The 27616-nt window shown below is 42.2% G+C and overlaps 2 protein-coding genes across 3 annotated transcripts in view; both read right to left on the minus strand.

The window, feature by feature from the left end:
* The window catches only part of gng12a (guanine nucleotide binding protein (G protein), gamma 12a), a 32090-nt gene extending 30554 nt beyond the window's left edge, over positions 1 to 1536 (minus strand). The window contains exon 1 of the mRNA XM_028021441.1: positions 1204 to 1536. The gene's annotated coding sequence lies outside the window, so the exon portion shown is untranslated. The remainder of the gene's footprint in view (positions 1 to 1203) is intronic.
* A 1517-nt stretch (positions 1537 to 3053) lies between these two features.
* wls (Wnt ligand secretion mediator) lies at positions 3054 to 27049 on the minus strand. Of its 2 annotated transcripts, none has more exons than XM_028021440.1 (12): positions 26708 to 27049; positions 20319 to 20585; positions 14680 to 14804; positions 13946 to 14107; positions 13691 to 13827; positions 10670 to 10838; positions 7831 to 7928; positions 7672 to 7735; positions 6535 to 6678; positions 5484 to 5567; positions 4667 to 4820; positions 3054 to 3868 (listed from the first exon to the last, which is right to left on the minus strand). In XM_028021440.1, the coding sequence occupies exons 1-12, from the start codon at positions 26811 to 26813 to the stop codon at positions 3759 to 3761; spliced, it is 1620 nt and encodes a 539-aa protein (XP_027877241.1). In that variant the 5' UTR covers positions 26814 to 27049; the 3' UTR covers positions 3054 to 3758. The 2 variants fall into 2 exon arrangements, with proteins under 2 accessions (XP_027877241.1, XP_027877240.1); XM_028021439.1 differs by having other exon boundaries at positions 4652 to 4820; positions 26708 to 27048.
* Positions 27050 to 27616: the final 567 nt, after the last annotated feature.

Consider the following 27616-nt stretch of genomic DNA (forward strand, 5'->3'; position numbering starts at 1 on the left):
TCTGGTTCTGGTTGTAAGTGGAGATTTTTCCTGTATTATCTATTGTGTTTTGGTTATTGTGTTTTATTCTGAATGTTTAAAATATCTTCCAGTTCCGGTGTTAAATGTTCTGAACAAAATTAAAGTTTATTGTGTTTTGGAGAGGGTGAACTTGCTTTATTATGCTGTTTTCAATTTATTACTCATAAATGGTGTCAAAACACAAATATTACCGTTTATTATCGCAATAATTACTCAGACAATTCGTCATCCAGCATAATTTGTCACCATGACAGGCCAACACCTGATCTTTAAAAAGCCTGATCTGCCGTTTCCGATTTGGGCCGATTCCGATTGTTTTTTTTGTTTTTTTGTATGAAAATTCAGAAAATATAGCAAATTTGCCAAGTTAATCACAGTGGAGTGATTATTAACCGTAGATGTGACTTGGTGGGCAGGTCTGTCAGAGCCCTCTCTAAAAGGGACTGGGGGAGACTTTCAGACCTTTGTGAAGGTAGATTAGATGAACTGGCCAATCCCTGATCTCCTAACATTAAGGAAATATATCGGTGCACCCCAACAGAGGACATTCAAAAAGGGAATGGAGATGATCCTGGGCCTGAGGTGGGTCACTCGGGCTGATGGGTATGTAGAGGAGGCTTTGATGGAGCTGAATGGGATACTAATGAGTCGGCCTTATCAATGGTTGGTCTGTATTCTGTCCTCCTAATGACCAGGAGGGTGTGTGTGTGTGTGTGTGTGTGTGTGTGTGTACGAACAGAGCTGTTGATGACCCACATGTAAACATCTCCTCCTCCTTCTTCTCCTCTTCATCCCAGCAGCGCTGATGGAAACCATCATCCTTAGCTTGGCTGATTAATCTACATCAGTGCAGCTGCTCTAGAATAATCTATTTGCTTTTCAAAAGGACTCCCTCTGTTGTGAAGGTAGGTGGAGCCTGTGGGGGGGGAGAGGAGCAAAAAGGCCCACCGTGCTGAGGAGACCTGTTGAAGAGCCCACTGGTGAAAGCAGTGAGTCACGGTTTACTATGGAGAGCCAGCAGCTGCGTGGAAACTGGCACCAAACTGTCCGCCCAGACACACGCAGAGTCAATATGTGGACGGGGACAGTAAATAACCTCTCCGCACTTCAACACCAACTGTTGCTTCTACTCAAAGCGGGCGGCTGTCAATGAGAGCCGACACCGACACACGTCAGTCTTACCTGCCCGGTGCAGCGTGGAGTCAGGTGAGACAGGTTCCCGGTGACCGACTGGAGCCGAGCCGTGTCCGTGGGAAGCTGGGAGGAGACCGTTCCCTCTCGGCGCTTGCTCTGTGAACTCACCGCGGATAAAAACCACCTGTTCTCTGCCGAGACGCCCCACAGCTTCACTTTCCTCGCACAGCCTCCGTGGGTGTTTAAACCGCGGCTACTTTCTCGTGGCGTGTCAGAGCGAGTGGTCAGCCCACTGTTTGCTTTCCTTTTTTCCTCCTTCACTTGGACGAAAACTGCCGAATGTTGTCGGGAGGACAGAGAGGCGGACCAACCCGAAACACGGGACTCGGCGACTTTGAAGTTAGCGTCTGGTTTGTAGTTTCAGTAAAGGGCAGTTTCACCTAGTTTAAGGAATTTGGAGGGGGAAAAAACTTAGTCCTACTTAAACAGCTGGAAAACATTTGTTGTCTCTGTAGAAATCAGTCATGACAAACATAAACATGTAAATTAACATGGAAATGAATAGAAAAGAATATGAAAGCATAACCCAATTTTACATTTCTTGTTGCTTGTGATAGATTTGTTATGAATTTTGCCTCCGCATCACAGAAGGCCCAGGCTCAGAGACACACAGAGGCCATTAGCCCAACATCCATGCCATTGGACGACTGTTGGAGGAAGCCAGAGTACCATGAGAGAAGCCACTGGGGTAACATACGAACTCATCTGTATGGTGGTAAGTTCCCTTTTAGTAAGAAGGTCCTTGGTTTGCATACCAACCAGCCGATGCTGTTTCTACATGGAGTTTGCATGTTCTCCTCTCTGGGTACTCTTGCTTCCTCCCCAAAAACATGACATGTCAAGTTAATTAGCCTTTCTAAATTCTCTGATCTGTGTGGCCCCTAGTGGTGAGCACTAGGTCCCTTACAAGTCTGCAAGGACATGTAGTAAAGACGATGGACAGATGAACTCCATTTACACCCAGTGCGTACTGTAAGGAAACACTGAGCCATGTCTACGTGCAGTATTGTGGGAGTAAAAAAAACCGAAATGCCCTTTTCCGCGTTTTTGAAAATGGAACAAATATTATACTGATCAAACTGAAGAACCTGTATTTAATTTATGATAACTGTTCTTCTCCCTATAAAGTTGTACGGCTTTTAGACCTGGAACGTTCAAAGTTAGTCGAGAATCTAATCTGTAAAACCACTCAAGTGCGTAAGTGAAAGTTATGAATCAGATACCAACTTCAGCAGCAAGAGGTGGTTCACAGAATCAAGTTACCTACTGCTGCAGCGAGGGATGTGTGGAACTTCCGGAAGTTTACGAAAACATGTCAATTTTGACTGAAAGAAATCAGCATAAATACGGATTAAAGACTTTTTATACCAAATAATAACCCGGACGCTTCTTATTAGTACTATACATGCAATTACAGCGAAAGAAAATAATATTTTATGAAACTTTATTAGTACAATCTCTAATATCGCTTGCTCTCAATTTATCTGCCGTGTTTTTTTAACCTGTCAAAACTCTGACCTCAAACATCACTGATAAATAACTACTACCCAAAAAATGTTTGCCACTTTAGTTGCCATCCCTCTGAAGCTGGTACGTTTTTGCAAAAAGTTCATTTATTTTTAAGAATCCCTTCCGGTTTGAGTGCCTGTTCTACTTTGAGCCACAAGAGGGCACCATCTTCCTGCTTTCTAATCAGAATAATTCTGTTCCAAGATCCTCTCGTTTGCAACTCAATCATTTCAGTCTATCTTTATTCGTTTTCCCCTCTTTTCCAAATAAGTATTTGTTCTTACTTACATTAGTGGTTAAAGAAAAAAAACTGCTCAGAACACAGAAGCATATAGAGTAAAAGTCTTTTATTTAAATAAGCATACAAAAGGGGAAAAAACTAAACTAAATACAGAATGTATAAGGCTACAGTTTACCTCCCAAACACTCAAAGCTTGGTGCTACAGTTTGTGAAGCTGAAAATAAGCACTCTTATAAAAAAAACCAATATGGATATCTACATTGTAACACAATGAATGCATAATGATTTAGCAATGTAGCAAATGACTTGTGTACATTTCCCCCAGTGATTAAAGAAACCCAGAATAATAGTACCAGCAGCTTGTCACCCACCTGCTGTGTGAGCCTGGATAAGAAGGAGAACACGGTAGAGCAGGACAGTCAGCTGAAATGTCTTCACTGCCTTCTTCTCGGTCTGTTTAAAAACCAGAATGTAACAGCTGCTACATGCAACATCCAGCTAAAGCAGCTTTTCAGTACCCAGTTTTATGGAAAAGACATTGTGCAACATTTACAAACACAACAGTCTACATATACGTATAATATAAAAAGTGACTGAAATAAGAGGGACCGGCGTGAAGGTTACATGGACGACTATGGAAACATGGCGCCATCTAAACAGGTTTAATGTTTACTGATGGGAGTGAGCAACCGCTTGTCTAGTAGAGTGTTGACGCTATGGGAGGGGGGGGGCGATGGGTGGGAGGTGTGTATGAGAGTAGTGGAGAGTAGACAGGCGTCTGGGACAGTGTAAACTATTCCTGGGCCTCTTTCCCAGTCATTTTGTAGATCTCAGTGGGCCCATCAACATGGGTGATGGTGGTGGTCAGCTGGATGTCTTCTCCGCTGGTGGCTCCACCGTCACCTATACACACACACACAAATCATCAGAACCAAAATATCCAACCATCACATGTTGGTCCTGACAGGGAAGCAGCACCTTGCAGACGTCTTTGTAGCCCTCAAAACTTTGCACATTTTGGGATTTTAGGTTGTATTTATGCAGTGGGGAAAAACGATGCATGTATTCCAAGTCCAACAGTGAATCTGTGGCTTGAAAATTTAAAAGATTTGGGATATCAGCCGGTAGAACCCCCTGGCCCAGACACACACACCCCAACACTCACAGTAAAACATGCCTCTATAAAGTATTTGGGTTGCAGGCTCTTCCATATGAAGCTGCTGTGGTGGATTTCCACCAGCATAAACACTTCCAGCTCTCTCAAACATGAGCAGAATCTGGAAAGAGCGCCCCCTCCCATCAGGTGACGCTTGATAGACTTCAGGGAACGCTTCCAAAACTTCAGAGCTTCTTGTTTTTTTTCTCGTCTCCGACAAGAGATGAATGGTTTTCATTGCTTCCTGGTACCGCTCTCCTCCCCCTCACCTCACCGTTTTTCCACTCTCCCTGGAAGCGAGCCCAGAGTCCAATAGAACCACCATCTCAGGCCAACGGCAGCCTTCATTTCCCCTGGGAATCTGGATCCCTCTCAGTCACCACTAGCTCTCCCCTCAAAAAACTAAATCTCTGGATGAATGCACAGCTTTAGCGGACAGGCTGGACTCTTGCTCCATAAGAGAGCAAAGTGAGAATGACCGAGGACTTAAAGACAAAAGCTCTCAGAAAAGCCATTAGAAACATAGTTACCAGCAATGCACTGACCACTTGACTGATCGTTTCCGTAGCATTTGTGCGAAGGCGCATAGAGGAACATGATGGCAAAGACGTACAGGTTCCACATCCCATAGATGCCGGTGAAGAAGGCACTGTTGACCTGCACCGTGCGGTCACCCCAGTGCCAGTGGCCCTCGTTCACCTGGAATCAGACACACATCACTGCAGAGGAGGGCTTTAATTTAATATGAATACACAAATGGCTATGTAGCCTTACAAGTAAAATAACAATGTTTATTAGAAAAAAAATTAACTTTAATGATGTAAACAGTGACATGTAGAAAATGCTGAGTAATTATGCTCAGATTTATAAAAACATGAGCTCATACTTTGCAGAAATCTAAGAAGCTGAGGTTTCCAGTCTGCAGGGACATTGTTTCATTTTCTAACATAATCGAGGAATTATGTTCACTTCAGTTGTCATAAAAAAGTTACATATGTCAAATATGATTTAAATTAGGAAATAAGATTTAATGCCTTGAAATTGGGCCTCTGTCTCTTTAAAAACTCCTGCTCTTGCTGAAACTCCGCCTTCAGGAAGTCATCCCAACATGGCTCCTCTATTAACAATGTTTTTATCAGCTCTGCACTGAGAAGTAGCTCCTATAATGAGCTCAGCAGATTCTCACTTGCATTAGCAGATGTTTGCTAGTCTGGATCTGGATCTGCTGAGTCGTTGCCAGATCAGCGGATACTTTTTAGAGCGAGGAAGAAGTCTTCTGACGTGAAACTATTACACACATGGTTTCTGTCAGGCTTCTTCACACGAGTCAAAAACCCAGAGGCGTCCAATCAAAAGGCTGACCTGGCTGATGATGAAGAAGATGATGGTCATGGCAGCACAGGTCAGTGTGACCAGCATGAGGAACTTAAACCTGAAGATCAGACCCTAAAAATGGGGGGAGAAATAAGTGACAGGATTTAGAAACACAGAGATCATCAACTTGCGTTCCAAAATGGGAGGAGTTTATGTTGAATGCAAATATTCAATATGAACAATTTCAATAAATTTTGATCGTCCAAATCTACTGATTGGTGTTAGTTTCATGAGACGAGCTGATGCCAGGAACATTATTATCCTTCAAGTTAATCAGTTTGAATTTATTTTACAATTCAATTTTGAAGACAATATAATCTACATGTACTGTTTTGTAAAATGCTTACTGGATTTTATTTAAAAATGAAATAATGTAATCAATACTGATCAGGTAGAAAGTGTTTTCTTTTTCCCAAAGATTGTCTCTACCTGTATTTTATGAAATGCAAGTTTTAATTCAGGTAGTAGTTTTGAATCCAAAAGAACAACGTAACAATTTTATCCCATTTGTGCATCAAAACGTGTATCCCTAACCTTAGTCTAATTTTAATTGAAATAAAAAAAAAATAAATAATAAAAAAATAAAAATTGCATCTCAGCAGATGCTGTTGGCTGATGTGTGAATAGTGGGAGTTCTTAGGATTCATGCACTTCATTTTTTGTTTTCATTGTTTATGCTTCCAGTCCCAAGAAATTTTCTAGAAGAATCTTGGAAATCGTTTTTCTAGAAAATTTCTAATTAATCTAAACATTTCAGGGGGGTGAGGGGTTCTAGCAAATTTTTTACTTTTCACATTCATACTTAAGTTTTTTCTAAGAAGAAATTCTGACATCAATCTCAAAATTTTAATGAGTTTTTTTTTGGAGGGAATTCGCAACATGCCTAATACACCAAAATTGAAATTGACAGGTGAGGCTGTCAATCTGCCAGAAAACTACAATCGGTGCACCCCAATTTTCCCAAAACAGCTTAAAGATATAGAAATGTTAGTGTATGTGTGTATTTATCTATTAAACAAATCAGAAAAACCAAAAACACCTCATAATGCAGGCGTCTGGCCTTGGACATGGCAGGCAGTGAAGTCCTTTTACCACTGATGTTACGGAAGACTTGGAACACCATGAAGCAGAGGAACAGGAAGTAGAGACAGGCACAGATTCCTGCCACAATTATGAAGGACATCTGAGGACGAACTGGTCAAGGAAGATGAAGAATACAGCACTCACATTTAAAATATTCTTATTGTCCCGCTAATGTTTAAACTGGCCTGTCTGTCATGAGAAACAATAGATGGATTACTGTATTTTTCGGACTATAAGGCGCACATAAAATCCCTATATTTGCAACATAAATCGGCAATGCGCCTTATATTCCGGTGCGCCTTGTGTATGAACAGTGTACCGTATGGGAATAGAGCAGCTGCGAAACAATTCAATATTAATGAACCAATGGTACGGAAGTGGAGGAAACAAGAAGATGACCTGCGTCAAGTAAAGAAAACGAAGGAGAGTTTCCATGGGAACAAGGCAAGATGGCCAAGCAACAGCAATGAGACTGAATCGGATGATGATGAGAGGGATCCAGGCTCGCTTGATGCCGCTATCGCCCAACTGTTAAATACCGACACCGAAGACGAGGAATTTGATGGATTCGTAGAAGATGAATGATTGAAAAAGTGAGTGTACTTTTTTGTGTAATAATAATAATTATTGTTAATGATTTGAATAAAGTCTGACCTATCCGACTACCGTATTTTGTTTCGCTTTATGCGTCTTATAATCCGGTGCGCCTTGTAGTCCTAAAAATACGGCAATTATTTCAGAGCGGTGAATAGAAGAACTGAGGCCAAAATGCCTTCAAGTCATGAGGACTCAAAATAAATAAATAAATAAAAATCGATCATATATAATCATATCTGCAAGCTGGACTAAAACAGCAAAGCTCACATATATGCATCATAATGAGTCTCTATGCAATGCCTAACCATGTGGTACCCCTGAATTATTCCTTATGATAATCTGGATTGATTCAGCATCTTGTGCTGGTCGATTCTGGTAGTTGATGCAAGAAGCAAGAACATCATATTTTTTTTAGTTTCTGAACTAAAACCGCTTACGCTTTTTAATTTTCTTTTTTCCTCTAATGGTTCTGCTCCACCGGGTTCAAAAAGGATACGGCCAACTCCGTCCCTACGTCTGAAGCCCAGATGCTGTAGAAGGGATTTGTTAGCTGGACACCTCTAGAGACACAAAAAGAGTGACAGTCTTGTTAATAGAAAAGTCTGTTAATAGAAAACATCTTTTCTTTTCTTCTTTATTACACTTTGCATTTCACCTCTCACACATGTCGAAGATAAAAAGGCAGAAGGAACCAAACACAATCGGGCCGACTTGCTTCCAATAAACTGAAAAACGGTTTCTCTCCATCTGGTCCTGAGAGAGAGGCAAGAGAAACACAAAGGCAATCACACCAGGGGGGAAAAAACACATCCATTCACAAAATGTGACATAAAACTACTTCACTGAAAGTTAAAGTGTATGTTGCAGCTTCATTAACTCCGAATTTGTAATTAAGCTTCAAGAAAACCGACAGATTTTGTCATATTCTTTTTCTAAAAGTAATCTTTAAACTGCTTTTCCTTGGAATGTCACCTTATCGTGGTGGAGGGGTTTGAGTGCCCCAATGATCCTAGGAGCTATGCTGTCTGGGGCTTTATGCCCCTGGTAGGGTCACCCAAGGCAGACAGGTCCTAGGTGAGGGACCAGACAAAGCGCAGCCCGAAGACCCCAATGATGAACGGCACCATTGGACTTTGTGTTCCCTCGCTCGGACGCGGGTCATCGGGGCCCCATTCTGGAGCCAGGCATGGAGGGGGGCACGACGGCGAGAGTCTGGTGGCTGGGCTTTTTCCCATGGAGCCCGGCCGGGCTTAGCCCGAAGAGGAAACATGGGCCCACCACCCGTGAGAGGGGCCAAAGGGGTCGGGTGCATTGTGTGATGGGTGGCGGCCGAGGCAGGGGACCCTGGTGGTCCGGTCCTCGGTTGTAGTAGCTGGCTCTTGGGACGTGGAATGTCACCTCTCTGGTGGGGAAGGAGCCGGAGCTAGTGTTTGAGGTCGAGAGGTTCCGGCTAGAAATAGTCGGTCTCACCTCGACGCATGGCTCTGGTTCTGGAACCAGTCTCCTTGAGAGGGGCTGGACATACTTCCACTCTGGAGTTGCCCAAGGTGAGAGGCGTCGGCGCATGAATTGGCATACTTGTTGCTCCCCATCTCGGCGCCTGTACATTGGGGTTTACCCCGGTGAACGAGAGGGAAGCCTCCCTCCGCCTATGGGTGGGGGGACAGGTCCTGACTGTCGTTTGTGCTTACGGGCCGAACGACAGTTCAGATTACCCACCCTTTTTGGAGTCCTTAGAGGGAATACTGGAGAGTGCTCCTCCTGGGGACTCCCTTGTTCTGCTGGGGGACATGGAGTTTGAGTGGACCATGTTCCGTGCCTCCATTGTCGAGGGGGCCGATTGGAGCTGTGGCCGCAAGGTTGTCGTGCTTGTCGCGGCGGCAACCCTCGAACCCATTGGTGGACACCTTCGGTGAGGGATGCTGTCAGGCTGAAGAAGGAGTCCTATCAGGCCTTTTTGGCCTGTGGGACTCCGGAAGCAGCTGATGGGTACCGGCGGGCAAAGCGGCATGCGGCTCAGGTGGTTGCTGAGGCAAAAACTCGGGCATGGGAGGAGTTTGGAGAGGCCATGGAGAAAGACTTCTGCATGGTTTCTGGTCCACCATCCAGCGTCTCAGAGGGGGGAAGCAGTACGGCACCAACACTGTTTATAGTGGGGATGATGTGCTGGGACATTGTGGGCCGGTGGGCAGAGTACTTTGAAGACCTCCTCAATCCCACCAACATGCCTTCCATTGAGGAAGCTGAGCCTGGGGACTCTGGGTGGGGCTCTCCAATCTCTGGGGACGAGGTCGCCGAGGTGGTTAAAAAGCTCCTCGGTGGCAAGGTCCCGGGGGTGGATGAGATCCGCCCGGAGTTCCTTAAGGCTCTGGATGTTGTAGGGTTGTTTTGGCTGACGAGACTCTGCAATATCGCATGGACATCGGGGGCAGTTCCCCTGGATTGGCAGACTGGGGTGGTGGTCCCCCTGTTCAAAAAGGGAGACCGGAAGGTGTGCTCCAATTATAGAGGGGTCACACTCTTAAGCCTCCCTGGCAAGGTCTATTCAGGGGTCCTAGAGAGGAGGGTCCGTCGGATAGTCGAACCTCGGATAGTCGAACCCCTCGGAGTATGGGGTACCGGGCCCTTTCATACGGGCTGTCAGGTCCCTGTATGACCAGTGTCAGAGTCTGGTCCGCATTGCCGGCAGTAAGTAGTTTCCTGTGAGAGTTGGACTCCGCCAGGGCTGCCCTTTGTCACCGATTCTGTTCATTACTTTTATGGAAAGAATTTCTAGGTGCAGCCAAGGTGTTGAGGGGATCCGTTTTGATGGCCTTAGGATCTCATCTCTGCTTTTTGCAGACGATGTTGTCCTTTTGGCTTCATCAGGTCGTTATCTGCAGCTCTCGATGGAGTGGTTCGCAGCCGAGTGCGAAGCGGCCGGGATGAGGATCAGTGCCTCCAAATCAGAGGCCATGGTCTTGAGCCGGAAAAGGGTTGAGTGCCTTCTCCGGGTCAGGGGGGGTGTCCTGCCCCAAGTGGAGGAGTTCAAGTATCTCGGGATCTTGTTCACAAATGGGGGAAGAAGGGAGCGGGAGATCGACAGGCGGATTGGCGCAGCGTCTGCCGTCAAGCGGACACTGTACCGGTCCGTCGTGGTGAAGAGAGAGCTGAGCCAAAAAGCGAAGCTCTCGATTAATCGGTCGAACTACGTTCCCACCCTCATCTAAGGTCATGAGCTTTGGGTCATGACCGAAAGAACGAGATCACAGAGGCAAGCGGCCGAAATGGGTTTTCTCCGTAGGGTGTCTGGGCTCTCCCTTAGAGATAGGGTGAGAAGCTCAGTCATCCGGGAGGGACTCTGAGTAGAGCCGCTGCTCCTTCACTTCGAGAGGAATCAAAGTTTTGTCAGTATTGTATTGAGTCTATTGATTAGTATGTGTGCATAGTGAGATGTGTATTGTATACCTTTTTCCCTTCCTTTGACTAATAAAAGCATTTAACAGAGACTGTACCATGAGATGTTCACCACAGAAGATGATCCAGAAGGACAGCAGCATGGAGTAGAAGATTCCCTGTCGGATGTCTCCGAATAGAAGCATCCAGGTCCAGTTAAAGCCCACAGAGAACCACTCCACTGGGATGTTGATGAACGTCATGGAGATGCCCAGAGCAAAGATCACCCTGGGAAAACATGAATACAATTTAAAGCAGCAAAAAAAAAAAACTTTTACAAGATGGCTTTTCCCTGGCAACCGAATGTCAGCTACTCAAGGGAATGAAGCTGCTGGCACTTGATTCTCATCTTTATGATGGTTCATATTTCAGCAGGAAGCTGAGCTGGACAGCAGGTTTATTAAAGAACAAACCGCACCAAGCCAGGCTGCTGGGAGTCATGATGAGGGAGCTCGGAAAATATTTACTTTCTCACGGATTTACTTTGTTTATACTGTTTTGTCAAACGTAAATGTTTCAGATCAACCAAATACTAATATCAAACAATAGAATCAGGATATACTTTAATAATAATCAGCGGGGAAATTGATATTCTAAGTAATTTAGACATATTAATATATCCCCCCTCACATCACTCTGCTAACAGAAGCCTCTACATTCAGTATCTTCATTTGGCGATTGAGAGAAAAACGGGTCCATAGCAGACAGACATTTAGAAAAAGATAAAAACAACTCGAAGGTCCTTATTAGTGAGCAGGCAAGTCTCAGCATGCAATGTGGAAATGACAGGGCAGCGATGTGAACAGAAAACATGGCGGTAGCCTGAAACATGCAAGTACAAGCTTCTCTTAGCAGACCCTGATGGAAAGAAACATCAAGGTAAAGTCTGCTGGCTGACAAGTTTTCCCTGAAGTTATTGCGATAAACAATAAATATTGTTGTACTGAGAACATTTTCAACTAAAAGAACACATTCTCAAAGATCAGTAAACTTTAAATTCTAATAAACATCCAACACTGGAACTGGAAGACATTTTAAATATCCAAAATAAATTCATTCGGAATGAAAAATCGTTCCTGAATAGAATTGCAACCCTAAAAATTGGAATTAAAAGACACTGAAAGGTTCACATCTCTAACAATCATCATCATTCCAGGGCCTTTATGTATCAACCCTAACTACAAAAATTTGGCATTTTAATGCAGTTTATGTAGTTTTATCACATAGTGAGTCTTTTTAACCCAAAGCTTCCCTCACTTAGAGGGAATCCGAGGTTTATGCTGATACCTTAGAGGCTAAGCATGGCAGGAACCTCGAGTGAAGCTTTTATAACATGAAAGAATCATATACTATCCACAAATAGGGCAAGGCGAGTCACACTTCTTAAGAGCTTGCTTGTCATCTGGGAATAAGAGCGCTGAGCTGGAAAAGACAAATGGGGTGGAGAGAGACTGTGTGCACATGGATCCATGTGTGTGTGTGGGCTGCATTTGCTTTCTGGTAAGCCGGTGTGTGTGTGTGTGTGTTGCATGTGCAGCATGCATCTGTTGAGTGCTGGAGGATTTTGTAGCATGTTTCACACTTGGCCGGCTGCTTCCTGCGGCGCAGACCGCTGCCTCTGTACTGATCCGTGGTCCCGGCACAGCAGGAGGTTACACAAACACCGGGCCCCTGGACGGATTCACACTGCAACCAGCGTGGCTCTTACACTACCTGTTCCCAACAAGTCAGACTAATTTTTGGATTTTACGAGGGATTCTAGTAATGTGAGCATTTGAATGGCGTTTCTAAAGAAAGACAGAGACACATTTTAAAGGCCGCTGTTCCAGGTGTTGAATGTTTGCTGTTCTGGTTTAATGCAGCAAAATTTACACTGCAGGTGATTAAACTCACCAATGATGCAAAGAGGAGATCTGAGTTTATGCTGCTGCTGCCAACAGCATGAACTGGCTTCATGCTGTTAGTGTCAGAAAGGGGGTCCTCCAAAGGGATTCATACCTTTCAGACAGTTATTTTTGATTTTAAAGATTTATTTTTAAAAGGTGAACATGTCAAACATCATACAACTACTTCAGACAAATAAAAGAGTTAGTTTAAAGGGGCAGAATTATGTGTTTTCCAGCCACATTGTGCTATAAAAATGGCACAATGAAGTCGTTATAAAAATGCTGTATAAATGTCAAATATGACTTAAAAGAAATTTGACTTTGTAGTTTAATGCTTTGAAGTTGGGCCTCTGACTCTTTAAAACCTCCTGCTCTTTCTGAAACTCATCACACCTCTCCTCAATTAACCCTTTAACAACGTCTTTAGAAGCGTTGCACTGAGAAGTATCTCCTATAATGAGCTCAGCTGGTGTGCAGTTCAAACTAATGTTTGCTAATTGATGCCAGCTAGTCTAAAGGAGCAGAATGGGGGAATCATGGGGAACAGCTGCTCTGCGAGGCAGAAGCTCTGAATCTTGGAAACTGCAGCTCAGAGGAGGAGCTGCTTCTCAGAGGCGGGGCTAAGTCAACCCAGGTGTTTTGTACAGCTGAATGGTTGCCATGACGACAAAAGGATTTCTCAAATATCCAATGGAAGAATCAAAGCAACACTGCAGTTATGTTTTTGATGAGAAAACAACATTTTACATAATAATGCCCCTTTAAACCAAACTCTTCAATCATAATGAAAATTGTTATATTTTGCTGATGTTGAATAAAATATTTATATAAATTCTCAAAATCTTATTTATAAGATTTTGAGAATTTAAATGACAATCCTCTCATTTACTATAATAATAATAATAATACATTTTATTTGTGAGCACCTTTCTAAACACACTTTACAACATTAAAAACACAAATTAAGCAGCAAAAAAATTAAATAAAAACATTTTTAAAAAGCAGCATTTTAGATATTGCTTTGTAAAGAATAAGCAATGAAAAAAGAAAGGAACATTTTGCAACCACATGACCACTTTGCTCAGAGGAAGCATGGGAGAGCCTTTACTCTGGAGCCTTTACTCTGGATTCCCTCTCTAAAGGACAATAAATCATATTTCTATTCTTTTGTAACTGCGGAAATAAGTGGCTTACTTTTCCAGGAGAACGGGCGGTCTGGTCATGAGGGTGATCCGCCTCCAGTACCAGATCATGATGATGAGGATGCTGGGTGTGAGGAAAGTCTTCATGGCGAACCAAACCTGAGTAAAGCCTCCGTTCTGATGGATGCTCTAGAGAAAATAAAATCCATCAGTCATGTAGTGTTCTTTTCAGCTGTGAATGGTCTCCAACGCCAACACACACAGTCACCGCTATTTGATCTAAAAAACGCAGCAGAGGAAAGCTTACCACGAGACGAATGTCTCTGATCTCCCCGATCCCATTGTTGACCGTCTTCCTGTCTTTGACCGGCAGGCGGATGTTGATGAGGTAGTATTTGTGAGCCACGCTGCCCACCTCCATGAACGGCAGGGGGTCGCATCCGTAGTAACGGCCCTCGTTCTCAGTGGTCTGGAAACACAAAGGCAGCTACAGGTCGGAAACACTTTCATCACTGGCTGCCACAAAAATGCATTTGCTTAATGGAATCAAGGAAATTTTGGGGGGTGAAAAAAAAAGGTTTTGTGCTAGGATGAGGTGATTTTCCATTTACATCAAAATTGAAACATGAAGAGTTTTGCACACAATTGTAATTAAGCACAATGAAGGATTGATCTTACTGTAAAAAATGTATTTGTTCTAAACCAAGGCATAAAAAACAGTAGAGGATCAACATGGTGTGATGCTCATGTAATTGTATTACCGTAGTTATAATACAGAACTAATAAACACAATAAAGGGACCAAAGTGCTGCACAAGTAACAAGAAATGTGTGTGTGTAATTAATTTAGTAAGGAAGGATGATGCCAGACAATTTAATGATTTTAAAAACCAAAAGTTAAATCTTTACCTCTTAAAGCAATCCCAGCTAGAAAATTACATGTAAAGTTCATGTCAGCGGTCTCAGAATGAGTCGTATTCCATGTGATGTAACATTGCAGGTTAAAAACTGAGTTTTGTTACCCTCCGCAGCATTTCTTTACCTTTTCAGAGGTGAAGTTGCAGTTCAGGTTCCTGTGTTCCAACGAGTGAGCCATCTCTGTCCACTCGCTGAACAAATCATCTCTGTAGGCCAGGCTAGCATCGATGGTGACTACTGCTCCGTCCACTGGAGATGACAATCACCACAGTGATAGCAAAGCTAGCAGGTGCACCAAATTCTCTGATTTAGAGTCTTAAAAGTATTCATACCCTGGCCTTCATGTAAAATACTATGGCTGACAGCTACGCTGGACCATTAAAGCAGGGGAGCTGGACAGGATTGATGGGAGGATGGCTGCAGCAAAGGTGAGGCCAATAAAGAAAAAGAATCTGCAAGGCTATAAATGTTGCAAAACCACTAAGATCAGGGACGCACCAATACACTTTTTTCAGTTCTGATATCAATAGAGATATCTGAGGTTTAGTATCGGCCAATCAGATACAGAAAAACAATGATGTATTCAACAACAACTTTTCTTTTTTAAAGACAGACATGAATGCACTGAATTACTAATGTGTTTGATAACTCTGCATCAATACAGCTCACTTAAATACACCAACAGCTTCACAAACTCAGTCAAACATGTAAAAACAACTTTAACGTGTTCAGTCAGTGCAATTAGAAATAGAACTGTCAAATGGCCCAGAAAATGAATTAAGGAATTCTGAATATAATGTAAAATAAAGTATAACATCGCTCAGAGTGCATAGCATAGAATTAAACCAGTGGTTCTTAACCGGGGTTCGATCGAACCCTAGGGGTTCGGTGAGTCGGTCTCTGGGGTTCGGCGGAGCCTCTGCCACAAATATTTTTGTAACATCAATTGGATCATTTATGTAAATTCGTCATGACACACCCCGCTTGGCCATCACTTGCTGCAGGTGATCACGTTACATTAATTGGCCAATCAGTGCTGCGGGGAATTTAGCGTGCTCAGTAGTCACCGTGTGGTTTCTTTCTTAATGTTTTAATCCATACTAACTATGTCAAGCAAAAAAAGAAAGTGGTCGGATGAATATGTACAACATGGATTCACATGTATCACAGAACGTGATGGGAGTCAGCGTCCTATCTGCATGATTTGCAATGTCAAGTTGAGCAACTCTAGTCTCGCACCGGCAAAACTGAAGGAACACTTCTTGAAGCTGCATGGAGATGGGGAATACAAGAACACAACGCTCGCTGAATTCCAGGTGAAAAAGCCAGATTCGATGAAAGGGCCACTCTGCCTGTTCTTGGATTTGTACCCATGAACAAACCGATCCTCACCGCATCGTACGAAGTTGCTTACCTGATCACAAAGCAGGGCAAGCCGCACACCATCAGTGAAACACTCATAAAACCAGCGGCGTTAAAGATGGCGAATCTGATACTCGGAACAGCGGCCGAAGGTAAATTATCCCAAATTCCTCTTTCAAATGACACCATCAGTGACAGAATAGAGTGCATGAGTAAAGACATCTTGGCTCAAGTAGTCGCAGATCTAATTTCAAGTCCGGCAAAATTCAGCCTTCAACTCGACGAGACCACAGACGTTTCTAATCTAAGCCAGCTTGCTGTTTTCGTGCGCTATGTGAAAGACAACATCATAAAAGAAGAGTTTTTATTTTGTAAGCCTCTTACAACAACAACTAAGGCAGCCGATGTGAAGAAGCTTGTGGATGACTTCCTCAGAGACAACAATCTTTCATGGGATATGGTTTCTGCAGTTTGTACGGACGGAGCTCCAGTCATGCTGGGAAGAAAGTCTGGTTTTGATGCGCTAGTAAAAGCCAATGCAGCATACATCATTGTTACGCATAGTATTCTGCACAGGCATGCGTTGGAAAAAAAAACCTTGCCTCCAAAAATGGCAGAAGTATTAAAAACTGTAGTGGAATGTGTGAACTATGTGCGAAACATCTGATCTGAGGCACCGCATCTTCAGGGAGTTGCGCTCTGAATTCGAGGTACTCCTCCATTCTAATGTTCGGTGGTTATCCCGGGGACAGGTGCTGAATCGTGTTTTTGCCATGCGTGTGGAATTAGCCCTGATTTTGCAAAAGCACCAACATTGTCATGCAGATTGCTTCAAAAATCCTGAGTTCATTCTCATTTTAGCATACATGGTTGATATATTCGCAGCTCTAAATCATCTCAATCAGCAGATGCAGGGTGATGGAGTCAACATCATGGAAGCAGAAGAAAACATGAAGGCTTTTAAAAAAAGCTACCGTTATGGAAACGACGAACAGAGAACAATAACTTCGCAAACTTTCCCCTTCTGGACGTCTATGTAAGTAAGATCGAAGATGTGTCTGGAATCGGAGACATTTCTGTATCCATGGAACTGAAGCAAACAATTGCCACACACTTAGATGAGCTTGCAAAGTCTCTCGACGGATATTTCCCTACAAGAGAGTCATATCCAGCATGGGTGAGACAGCCGTTCACGTTTGCTGTTGAGACAGCAGATGTCAATTATGAATATCTCGACGAAATTATTGAAATTCAGCAGAGCCAGGTTCAACAGCAACTCTTCAGAACAACAACACTCTCAACGTTTTGGTGTCGACAGTTGGAAAAGTACCCAATTATTGCTAAGAAAACCCTGGAATTTTTTATACCATTTGTTACAACATATCTCTGCGAACAATCCTTTTCGAGGATGCTGGACATAAAAAGAAAAGGAACAGACTTTGCTGTGAAAATGACATGAGAGTAGCACTTGCCAAGGGGAAGCCACGCATATCTGAACTGGTCTCTCAAAAACAACAGCAGAAGTCACACTGATTTGCAGGTATGTAATTTGTTGCGAGTTGTGTTGGTTTTGATCTTTGATCAAGGTGATGTTCATGCACGGTTCATTTTGTGTACCAGTAAAAAAAAAATATATATATATATATATATATATATATATATCTATGTCTTGAATTTGGGAAAAAATCACATTTGATTTATCACTAAAGAAGGGTTCGGTGAATGTGCATATGAAACTGGTGGGTTCGGTACCTCAAACAAAGTTAAGAACCACTGAATTAGACTGAATAGATCCGCTCTTATGTTGAATTAGTTTTTTCTAATATCAGAACCGATATGGATATTAACATTGTATCAGTGCATCTTGATGTATAAATGTTTTTTTCATAAGGTTCCAAGAGTTTAATTCACATCAGGCTTCAGTGCACCGAGAGCATCAACTGATTTTTACATCATCTGTCTGTCGGTGGTTATGATGAGTCAGCACAGCAAAATTAGGTCCTGGTGACAGACAGCCATGCAGCTCAACTTACTGAGCAAAACGTGCTGAAGTCGGTCCGACAGTCACATTTAAAGTATTGTTTTCTCCAAGATGCTTAATTATCTATCCTCTTCTCTCCACAGGGGCCCAAATCTGCTTGATAAAACCTTTAACTAGACCCCAAGCTGGTTTCCAACATCCCAGCTCAGTAAGTTATTATGCATTAAAACTCCATCTTTAGATCACTTTTCAAAGCAGAGTGTTTCTTCCTCCAGCTCTCAGGAGTGCCCCTTGTGCTGCGAAGGAAACGAGGCTTAAAGAAGAGAAAGGAACCCAGTGGTCTGAGCTGGAGAAAAGGGGACAGAAAGGAGGACGGGAAGAAAGAAAGAAAGAAAGAAAGAAAGAAAGAAAGAAAGGGGGAGAACCAGATGAGAGCTGGCAGCAGAGTGTCTCTGCAATGCTCCTCCGCCGTGCCATTGGTCGAGCCCGACACCCTCAAATGTCAGCTCTCTTCAAGCAAACATTCCACTCAGACCCAGAGGCTATTGCCACGGAAACTAAGCCTGCTCAACAGCTGTGTGAGTGCTGGACACAGGTCAGGGGGAAGAGAAAGGGGGGGCAGGTAGGTGACATGGATAATATGGGCAACACTCATCAGGGATGAAAACTGAAAAATAAAAACAGGGCAGCCCAAGCAGGAGATGCTTTGTGTTCATTTGTCAGAATCAGCTGACCTTTGACATCACCAGCTTTGATCAGGATTAGTACAGGTTTAAAAGGCCAATTTAATAAATACGGCACACCTGGCTCCACTGGCTTCAATAGGGCAATATGAAATCCCTTTTATTATTTATCCAAATTCCTTTTTTTCCCCCCCAGATTCCATTTTTTTCTGTTGTATTTTTTTTTTCTGAATTCCATAATATGCAAATATGGTTTGAATAAAAAAAAGTAACAGTAACAAAAGTACCGTAGCTAGAGGTCAACATTTCCTGTTACTTTGCATCACAATTGAAACAGACTGCTGTGGTTCAACAGAACGTTGGTGTTAAACAGTGTTAAAGTATATTTCCTGACTGTGCTACATGTCACACTGCATCCCACTGTCAGAAACACCGAATAAAGCGCACCTGTCTCCCAGAGCATCAAAGCACCTCGAGTTACTCAGAGAGATAAAAAGACGAATTAAAATGAGTCTGCAGCATCTGGCAACAAGAGGCATCTGTGGACTTGGCTGAATCACTAAGTTGTTTGTCAGTAGGCCAGCCTGTAAACAACTCAGACTCCTGACACATTCCCAGTGAAGCCTGCCAACACCGACAGCCAGGAAATTATCTTCATGACTCGGCTGACGTTGTTTAGGCTGAGCTGCAACTCCAACAAAATGACACGTTTCTACTAAATATTTTACCAAAAGCATTCCACTGGTTCCATTTCTCGGTTTGGGTTCAAAAGTGTACAAAAAAATCTAAACAAATTCTTATTTTCTAGATTGCAAAAAGATTCACATTTCAACAGTTTACCATTTAGACAATGAAACAGTTAGAGGCTCTTTCCCAGCATAAGCTCAGTATAAGAACCAGCGTTTTACTCTTTTTGCTTCAGTCTTCCACCAGAACAGGCTAGCTGCAGAGACATCCTCTGATACAACTTAAGACAATGCAAGATGAGGTCAAAGGTAAACTCCACAAACTGGATCCACATTAGGACTAAACTGTCTGACAGTAAAAATTCCTCTGAATTCCTCTGGCGTTTGCAAACAAAGTCTAAAAAAAAAAAAAAAGGAGGAAAAAAGGAACTGCACTGGAATTTATAACATGAGCGATTAGATTTGCCAAAGGGTAAATATTGCCAAGAGCTTTTTAGTTACAGAATATTTTCTTTCAGATTGTGAAACTGTAAAACACTAAAGGCAAAATGTTGACGAATTAAACCAGATATTTAAATGCACTGGAAAATGTTTTCATCATGTGCTGTATGCCAGCATATAGCAATACCATAACAAGCTAGTTGAAGGAAACCTAAAATGTTTCTGCAAGACTTAGATACAATTATTCCACATACTAAGAAATGTATGTAAACATCTGAATTTGAAGAAATCAAAAACACAAAATAAAATCTCTTATTTTTGGCATTAAACAAATGAACATAATTTGGGTAATCTCAACTGGTCAAGTTCAGTGTGATTTAATGTCAGGCAGTTAGAAGGAATAGTTTTTTGTCACACAGTGTAAACAGCTGGTCAACTCCAGACATGCAAAAGAGATGCAGAAAAAAAAATTACACAAGAACTTCATAAAATGACTTCTAGATAGAAGTTAATACCTTTTAATTCTAACCTTCAGTATCTTCCTCTAAGTCTAGTAAAACCTGATGCTGCAGCCCTTCCTAAAGCTTCCTAAAGCTGCTTTGGTTCTCACCGATCGGGTTGTTCATATTGAAAGCGATGTCGAACTGCAGGATGACCAGTATGAACTGGAACCAGGGGCTCATCTCTTTCTTGGGCATGGGAATGTGCGCGGCGAACACAATGTGGTTAGCCTCGATCTTCTGAGCCGTGGCCTCGTCGAACGTCTTGACCTTCTTACACTGGTTAACACCCCATGGCATGAACCACTTGGTCTTCGGTGCATCTTTGTCCACACATTTTGTTGTCAGGTATTCCACCGCACTGGTGGGACTGGGAGCTGTGGGACAGACAGAAATGTTGGGATGAACGTTACAATAAGTACTGCAGGAAAGCTTTACTCTGAAACCTCTACAGCTGCACGGTTTGAATGCAATTAGCAACTGAATAAGGTTGGAGCTGATGAGTTCAAGTGTTTTCTGAAACAACATAAAGACAGTTCCTGATCACTGAGGCAATAAGAGGTCAGTGTGGAAGGCAGCACCACTTTCTACATTCAGATTCATGAGCTTCACAAGAAGCTGATAGTTTCTACTCACATGCCATCACTAAAACATTTAGTTCCTGCTGAGAGAGCTCAAAGTAGGATGTGTACTTTGTCAGTTTCCAGGTGGAAGCACAAGTATAAGGCTCATTTCCTGAGTTGTAGATGCAACGGCTAAAGAAATTTAACTGAATCGATTTTATTTCCACTAGGATTGCACCAATCAATAAGCCCCCGATTTTCTTAACTTTGGCCGATTGGCAGATTCTTCCCCATAAAACCAATCTTAGCTACTGATCGTATCTACATCCACAAAGGTCCAAAAATCAGCCACTTCCCCCTTTTGCTATGCCGTAAGAGAGAGCGCCCGTCAGACTGACCAGGGCACTGGGTAACGTCTACAGTTAACAACAGTCACCCCAACAGCTGCGTTTACATTAACTGTAAAATTGTGCAAATTGGAATTACAAAAATAAACCTGCTTAATGGAATCACTGCAATTTTCAGAAAAAAAAAAATATATATATATATATATATATACACACACACACACAATTGTCACACTGGGATGAGGTGGCTTTTTTGGCCCATGTATTTAACAAGACTGAAATTGAAATACTTTTTTTGCATCACACAAGTCACATGATCAGCCGGCCATTACTACTGATGGAAAAGACAAAAACAATGACGACAGGAAGTGGTAGGAAGATGATTGCGCAGCAGGTTTTTTAATGATTTATCATGGTAAGCTTATTCACCTGAGATTTTAATTGTGTTTCTTATTTAGTGGAAACAGTGCGACATTAGCGTAATATCAACAAGGTTTGGCAAACATTTGTAGTGGAAATGCAGCTATTGTTTCAAATTTAGTAAATTTGTCATTATATTTAGCAACAAAAACCATGGATATCAGCCAAAATCAGAATCGGCAAGTCAGGCTTTTAAAAGAGGCCTGATCAGCCAGAAAACTGCAATCAGTGCACCGCTAATTATCACAGAACAGCTGAAGAAGTCAACCGCTACAGTCAGCCATGTTGTCTGAGAAGTTGCGCTAAAATAAATGAAGTTGCCACAGAGATGCAATAACAGCAAATGACTTCAACCCATTGCAGAGCCAGGCTCTGCATTAATCACAGCAGACAGCAAGTAAACACCTCAGGACTGTCTGCACAGGGACCAAAACTTATACAGCAGCTAAAGCCACTATGTATGCATATATGGCAGAGCAAGATGATAAAAAATAAATCCGTTTCATTTTCAACTTTGAGCATCGACTCCAAATATCAGCGTGGGAAAAGCTTAAGACTGAACAAACTTAAGAAAATATTAAACTGTGTTGAATATGTTGATAACAAAAATGACAGCAATTAACCCAAATTTCCATCACTCTTCTCACGATGCGATGATGACTGTAATTAAATATGACGCAGTTTTTATGTGTTTTTTTTTTTTTTTACTTTATGCAGTTCCTCAGCATATGCTTCAACTGGACAAGAATATTTTCCTGGGCGTGCCGTGGTGGCGTAGGGGTTAGCGCGACCCAAGTTTGGAGGCCTTCAGTCCTCGACGCGGCCGTCAAGGGTTCGACTCCCAGACCAGACGATATTTGCCGCATGTCTTCCCCCCTTTTCTGTCAGCCTACTTTCATATAAGGGACACTAGAGCCCACAAAAGACCCCCTGGAGGGGTAAAAAACTATGCATATATACAGTTAGGGCCAGAAATATTTGGACAGTAACACAATTTTCGCGAGTTGGGCTCTGCATGCTACCGCATTGAATTTGAAATGAAACCTCTACAACAGAATTCAAGTGCAGATTGTAACGTTTAATTTAAAGGGTTGAACAAAAATATCTGATAGAAAATGTAGGAATTGTACACATTTCTTTACAAACACTCCACATTTTAGGAGCTCAAAAATAATTGGACAAATAAACATAACCCAAACAAAATAGTTTTTTTTCAATATTTTGTTGCGAATCCTTTGGAGGCAATCACTGCCTTAAGTCTGGAACCCATGGACATCACCAAACGCTGGGTTTCCTCCTTCTTAATGCTTTGCCAGGCCTTTACAGCCACAGCCTTCAGGTCTTGCTTGTTTGTGGGTCTTTCCGTCCGAAGTCTGGATTTGAGCAAGTGAAATGCATGCTCAATTGGGTTAAGATCTGGTGATTGACTTGGCCATTGCAGAATGTTCCACTTTTTTGCACTCATGAACTCCTGGGTAGCTTTGGCTGTATGCTTGGGGTCATTGTCCATCTGTACTGTGAAGCGCCGTCCGATCAACTTTGCAGCATTTGGCTGAATCTGGGCTGAAAGTATATCCCGGTACACTTCAGAATTCATCCGGCTACTCTTGTCTGCTGTTATGTCATCAATAAACACAAGTGACCCAGTGCCATTGAAAGCCATGCATGCCCATGCCATCACGTTACCTCCACCATGTTTTACAGAGGATGTGGTGTGCTTTGGATCATGTGCCGTTCCCTTTCTTCTCCAAACTTTTTTCTTCCCATCATTCTGGTACAGGTTGATCTTTGTCTCATCTGTCCATAGAATACTTTTCCAGAACTGGGCTGGCTTCTTGAGGTGTTTTTCGGCAAATTTAACTCTGGCCTGTCTATTTTTGGAATTGATGAATGGTTTGCATCTAGATGTGAACCCTTTGTATTTACTTTCATGGAGTCTTCTCTTTACTGTTGACTTAGAGACAGATACACCTACTTCCCTGAGAGTGTTCTGGACTTCAGTTGATGTTGTGAACGGGTTCTTCTTCACCAAAGAAAGTATGCGGCGATCATCCACCACCGTTGTCTTCCGTGGACGCCCAGGCCTTTTTGAGTTCCCAAGCTCACCAGTGAATTCCTTTTTTCTCAGAATGTACCCGACTGTTGATTTTGCTACTCCAAGCATGTCTGCTATCTCTCTGATGGATTTTTTCTTTTTTTTCAGCCTCAGGATGTTCTGCTTCACCTCAATTGAGAGTTCCTTTGACCGCATGTTGTCTGGTCACAGCAACAGCTTCCAAATGCAAAACCACACACCTGGAATCAACCCCAGACCTTTTAACTACTTAATTGATTACAGGTTAACGAGGGAGACGCCTTCTGAGTTAATTGCAGCCCTTAGAGTCCATTGTCCAATTACGTTTGGTCCCTTGAAAAAGAGGAGGCTATGCATTACAGAGCTATGATTCCTAAACCCTTTCTCCGATTTGGATGTGGAAACTCATATTGCAGCTGGGAGTGTGCACTTTCAGCCCATATTATATATATAATTGTATTTCTGAACATGTTTTTGTAAACAGCTAAAATAACAAAACTTGTGTCACTGTCCAAATATTTCTGGCCCTAACTGTATATGCATTTTTCATATATGCATGTATATATATATTTTTTTTCCTATAGTAATGACCCAATCTCAATAATTTGACCACAGTCCAAAACAAGCCATTTTTAAATAATCAGCACAATATTATATAGTTTAATATTATAAAAAAACGAATTATTAAAAGGTGTTAGTCTTTCTGCTTTGGGTTCATATTTCAAACATAAACAGTACAGATACAGTACTGGAAAAAGTATTTCTTCAATGAGTTTTAATAATTTAAAAAAGTTGCTGGTGCCTGGTGTCTATGCCATCAAAACCAGTTCATTGTAACTTCTTAATTACTTCACCACCTAACCAACCACCTCTTTTACTTAAAACTTTTTATAGTGTAATAAACAACAATTGCACAATCAGATTTGAAATATCGTGACTTGTTATGTTGAAATTGTATATTATATGACATGTGTCGCATTATTACATACCAATTCAAAAAAGTTACATTTACTGCTGTAAACATAAGCTAGATCCACTGGTGTTCATACATGGCAACAAAAGGACATCAAACAGAATTAACCCCCCCAACCCCCCAGGGAGTTTAATTACCAAGTGGACCTGTGAGTCCAGCAGGTCCACAATGATGGCCGCCCCCTCAGCCCGCTTAACCCCATGCCATGCCACCGGGTGTGTCAGGAAACAAGAGGGGAAAAGAAAAAAAAAGAAAAAGCTTTCTTCTCAATTACTCCCGCAGCCCCTGGCCGGCGAGCAAACACAAAAGAATCTGGCTTCATTAAAACCATCTCAGCCAGGAAAAAGCCAAACAAGCCAATTTATCTGAAAAGTAGCTGGAGATGAGAGGGACTGTGGAAGTTCCCACTTAGTATAAATGTGTGTTAGAGTTAAAAAAAAAAAAAAAAAGAAGAGAGAGAGTGGGAGCGACAGGATATGAGGAACCCTTACAGCAACTCCTCTTTAGACCTGAAGGCAAAACTGAAGATTGACAGCTGGGTTTTGGGGGGTTTCTGTGCATCGCTGTCATGGGGCGGAAAAAGAAAGAAAAATGTCGGCTCCATTTTCTAATAGGAAGGAATTTGGGGAAAAAGGAAGACACTCATGGGAGAGTAAAAGGAAGGTAGAGATTCTGCCTCAGGGTCCCACCCACAGCAGAGGATGCATACAGGAGGAGGAGGTGAGACTGAATAAATTAACTGGAGGAAAGAACTTTTGAGTTTGTTTCAAAGTAGTGCAAACACACTATATAAATTTAAAGGAGACAGCCGTGCTTAATTTGGAAGAACGAGGCCCTAAGCAGAATGACATTTTGGGGCCAAACTGCTGTTAAGCTCAGCACCTAACAGCACCACCTTTTTCCCCTTTATATTGTCCATGGTTCACACTTTTTACCATTTTGCATTTAACAAATTGTTCATTTTTTCCCCAGTATTTGTTTTCTGTAGTAATTCTAAAAAGCTTGAATATTGGTTTAAAAATATAATCAAAATATACGTTTCATATAAGTCGATACATAATTATCAATTAGTTTTTGTTTTAAATATCTGGCGTGACCTTTCCTGTTTTAACCAGTTTTCACTCCCAGCCACCGAGTCACATTTTTTACAAAGGCTTACATGGCCCAGATGTTTTGGGGACCCCAAAAACATGCAAATATGTACACATTTTTGTTTTGCTTGCAAACGCAGTATTTTATTAAAGTTTCTATAGGGAAGTACTACACCCAGGGATTGGCGGGGTTTGCATGTTTCCAGCAGCATGCCTGGGATACCCTGCTCAGAGTACGTCACTTCAACCATGTGACTGACATTAACATAACACACTTGTTTCAATCTCTGGATAAAATGATATCTGAAATAATCAACAGTCAATGAATCAACAGATATGGCTAACTTTAGAGAGTGTGATTAGTTATATTTATGATCAGATTATTGTGGCCTCAGCAAGCACAAACATAAAATCTGATCTCTTTAACAAGTCGTGTCTGATATACGCCTGAGAAAAACTTTTCCCATTGCTCCTTATCGTGATTTATTCTTGGATGTTATAAACCTGGCATTGTGACTTTCAGATTTTTTTATTTATAGAAAAGGTGTCAGGTTTATGTGGACATTTTAAGACTAAACTATTCCCATGTAAACTAAATATATTGACTATCAAACCATTTTATTTCGAAAAAGATAAATAAATAAAAAAGAGAAAAACTTATGTGGGTAAGGCACCAAGCGTGGCCTTAGCCCAGGGGCCCACATCTTGCTAAATCCGGCCCTGCCGCCAGTGCCGTTCAAAGAAAGGAAGGCAGCAGTCGTAGCATGCAGCAAACACTTTGATAGGCAGCAGTGATTTTAGCTTAGGGTTCTCTCCGCCAGCGCTGTTAGCTACAAGTTAGAGCAGGTCGGCTATTATTTCTGTGAAAAGCTTTTTTTAGACCGATAAAAGTTAAGTGCAACGTCAACAAACTATTTTAAACTCCGCGTTTTTCCCCCCGTTTCTGCCGTATGCTTTTAAACAGTCGCGCGGACATATAGGCGAGCCTTAGCTAAGCAGCAGATAAAGTGGGATAAAGGAGGAAAACTTACCAATTAACCCGCCGACCATGAAGGCGAGCGCCTGAAACAAAAGCAGAGTAACTCCCAGTATCACCAACTTTTTGGTGCTCATGTTCTCGATGATAGCTCCCGCCATTGTGAAAGAAATGTTTCGTTGAATTAAAAAAAAAAAACGAGCGAAAAGCAAATATTACTGTGGTGGAAGAAGGAGGAGAAAAGGCTGCATCCACGACAAGCAGGAAAGACGAGCTGAGCTGAGCTGAGCTGGGCCCCCTCCTCTGCTCTGCTCCTGCCTTTCAACTTCGAAGGAGGGGGAAAAAAGGCAGGAATCACATGACCGAATAGCGCCGCGCTTTATCCCCAAACAGCCAACACACACTAGACCAGGGAAGATCTGCGGAGCGCCACCGCATTGCAATAGAGGCTGGTAATGCAGGTTACGGTGCTGCCAGATGCCTGGAATTGCGCCCCCGCCTGCGGGCTATTTAAAGGAAGCTTTCAGGGTCCCATCCCACCTAGTGTTCAATAGTCGGCAATAGACTTTTTCCACTCACATCTATCTTAACATAATTTAACAATAAGAATGGAATTTTAACACATTTGCTTTCAATATTATGAGTTCATTGATAGTAGTTTGCTAAAACCCCTTTGAAATGGCTAGCTTTCATATTTATGTATATACATCAAAATTAGCATGTTTTATAATTTCATGTTCTTCTCTGTTCTAAGGCTAAAATGTGGGCTCTTGAAGCACTGACTCCAGTCCATGCCTTGTGAACCTGCACCAAATGCCTGAATTGTCTTTACTGCACAGTCAAATCAACACTGAAGTTAGTTCTGCTTTGTGTACACCTTTGTCTGCCACACTTTTACCTTCCACTCAGTTTTCTACTCATTTATACACTTGGATTCAGCCCACTGTGAACTGCCAGTTTTTTT

This window comes from Xiphophorus couchianus, chromosome 6 (genome assembly GCF_001444195.1).
Source record: "Xiphophorus couchianus chromosome 6, X_couchianus-1.0, whole genome shotgun sequence".
Lineage (NCBI taxonomy): Eukaryota > Metazoa > Chordata > Actinopteri > Cyprinodontiformes > Poeciliidae > Xiphophorus > Xiphophorus couchianus.

Excerpts from the sequence above, each read along its gene's own strand:
- wls (XM_028021439.1), bottom strand. The coding sequence starts at position 26,813 with ATGGCGGGAGCTATCATCGAGAACATGAGCACCAAAAAGTTGGTGATA. Across the intron at positions 14,805-20,318 it reads CAATATGAACAACCCGATCG|TGGACGGAGCAGTAGTCACC; the intron begins GTGAGAACCAAA and ends TGTCATCTCCAG. Across the intron at positions 7,929-10,669 it reads TCTGTGGTGAACATCTCATG|GACCAGATGGAGAGAAACCG; the intron begins GTACAGTCTCTG and ends CCTCTCTCTCAG.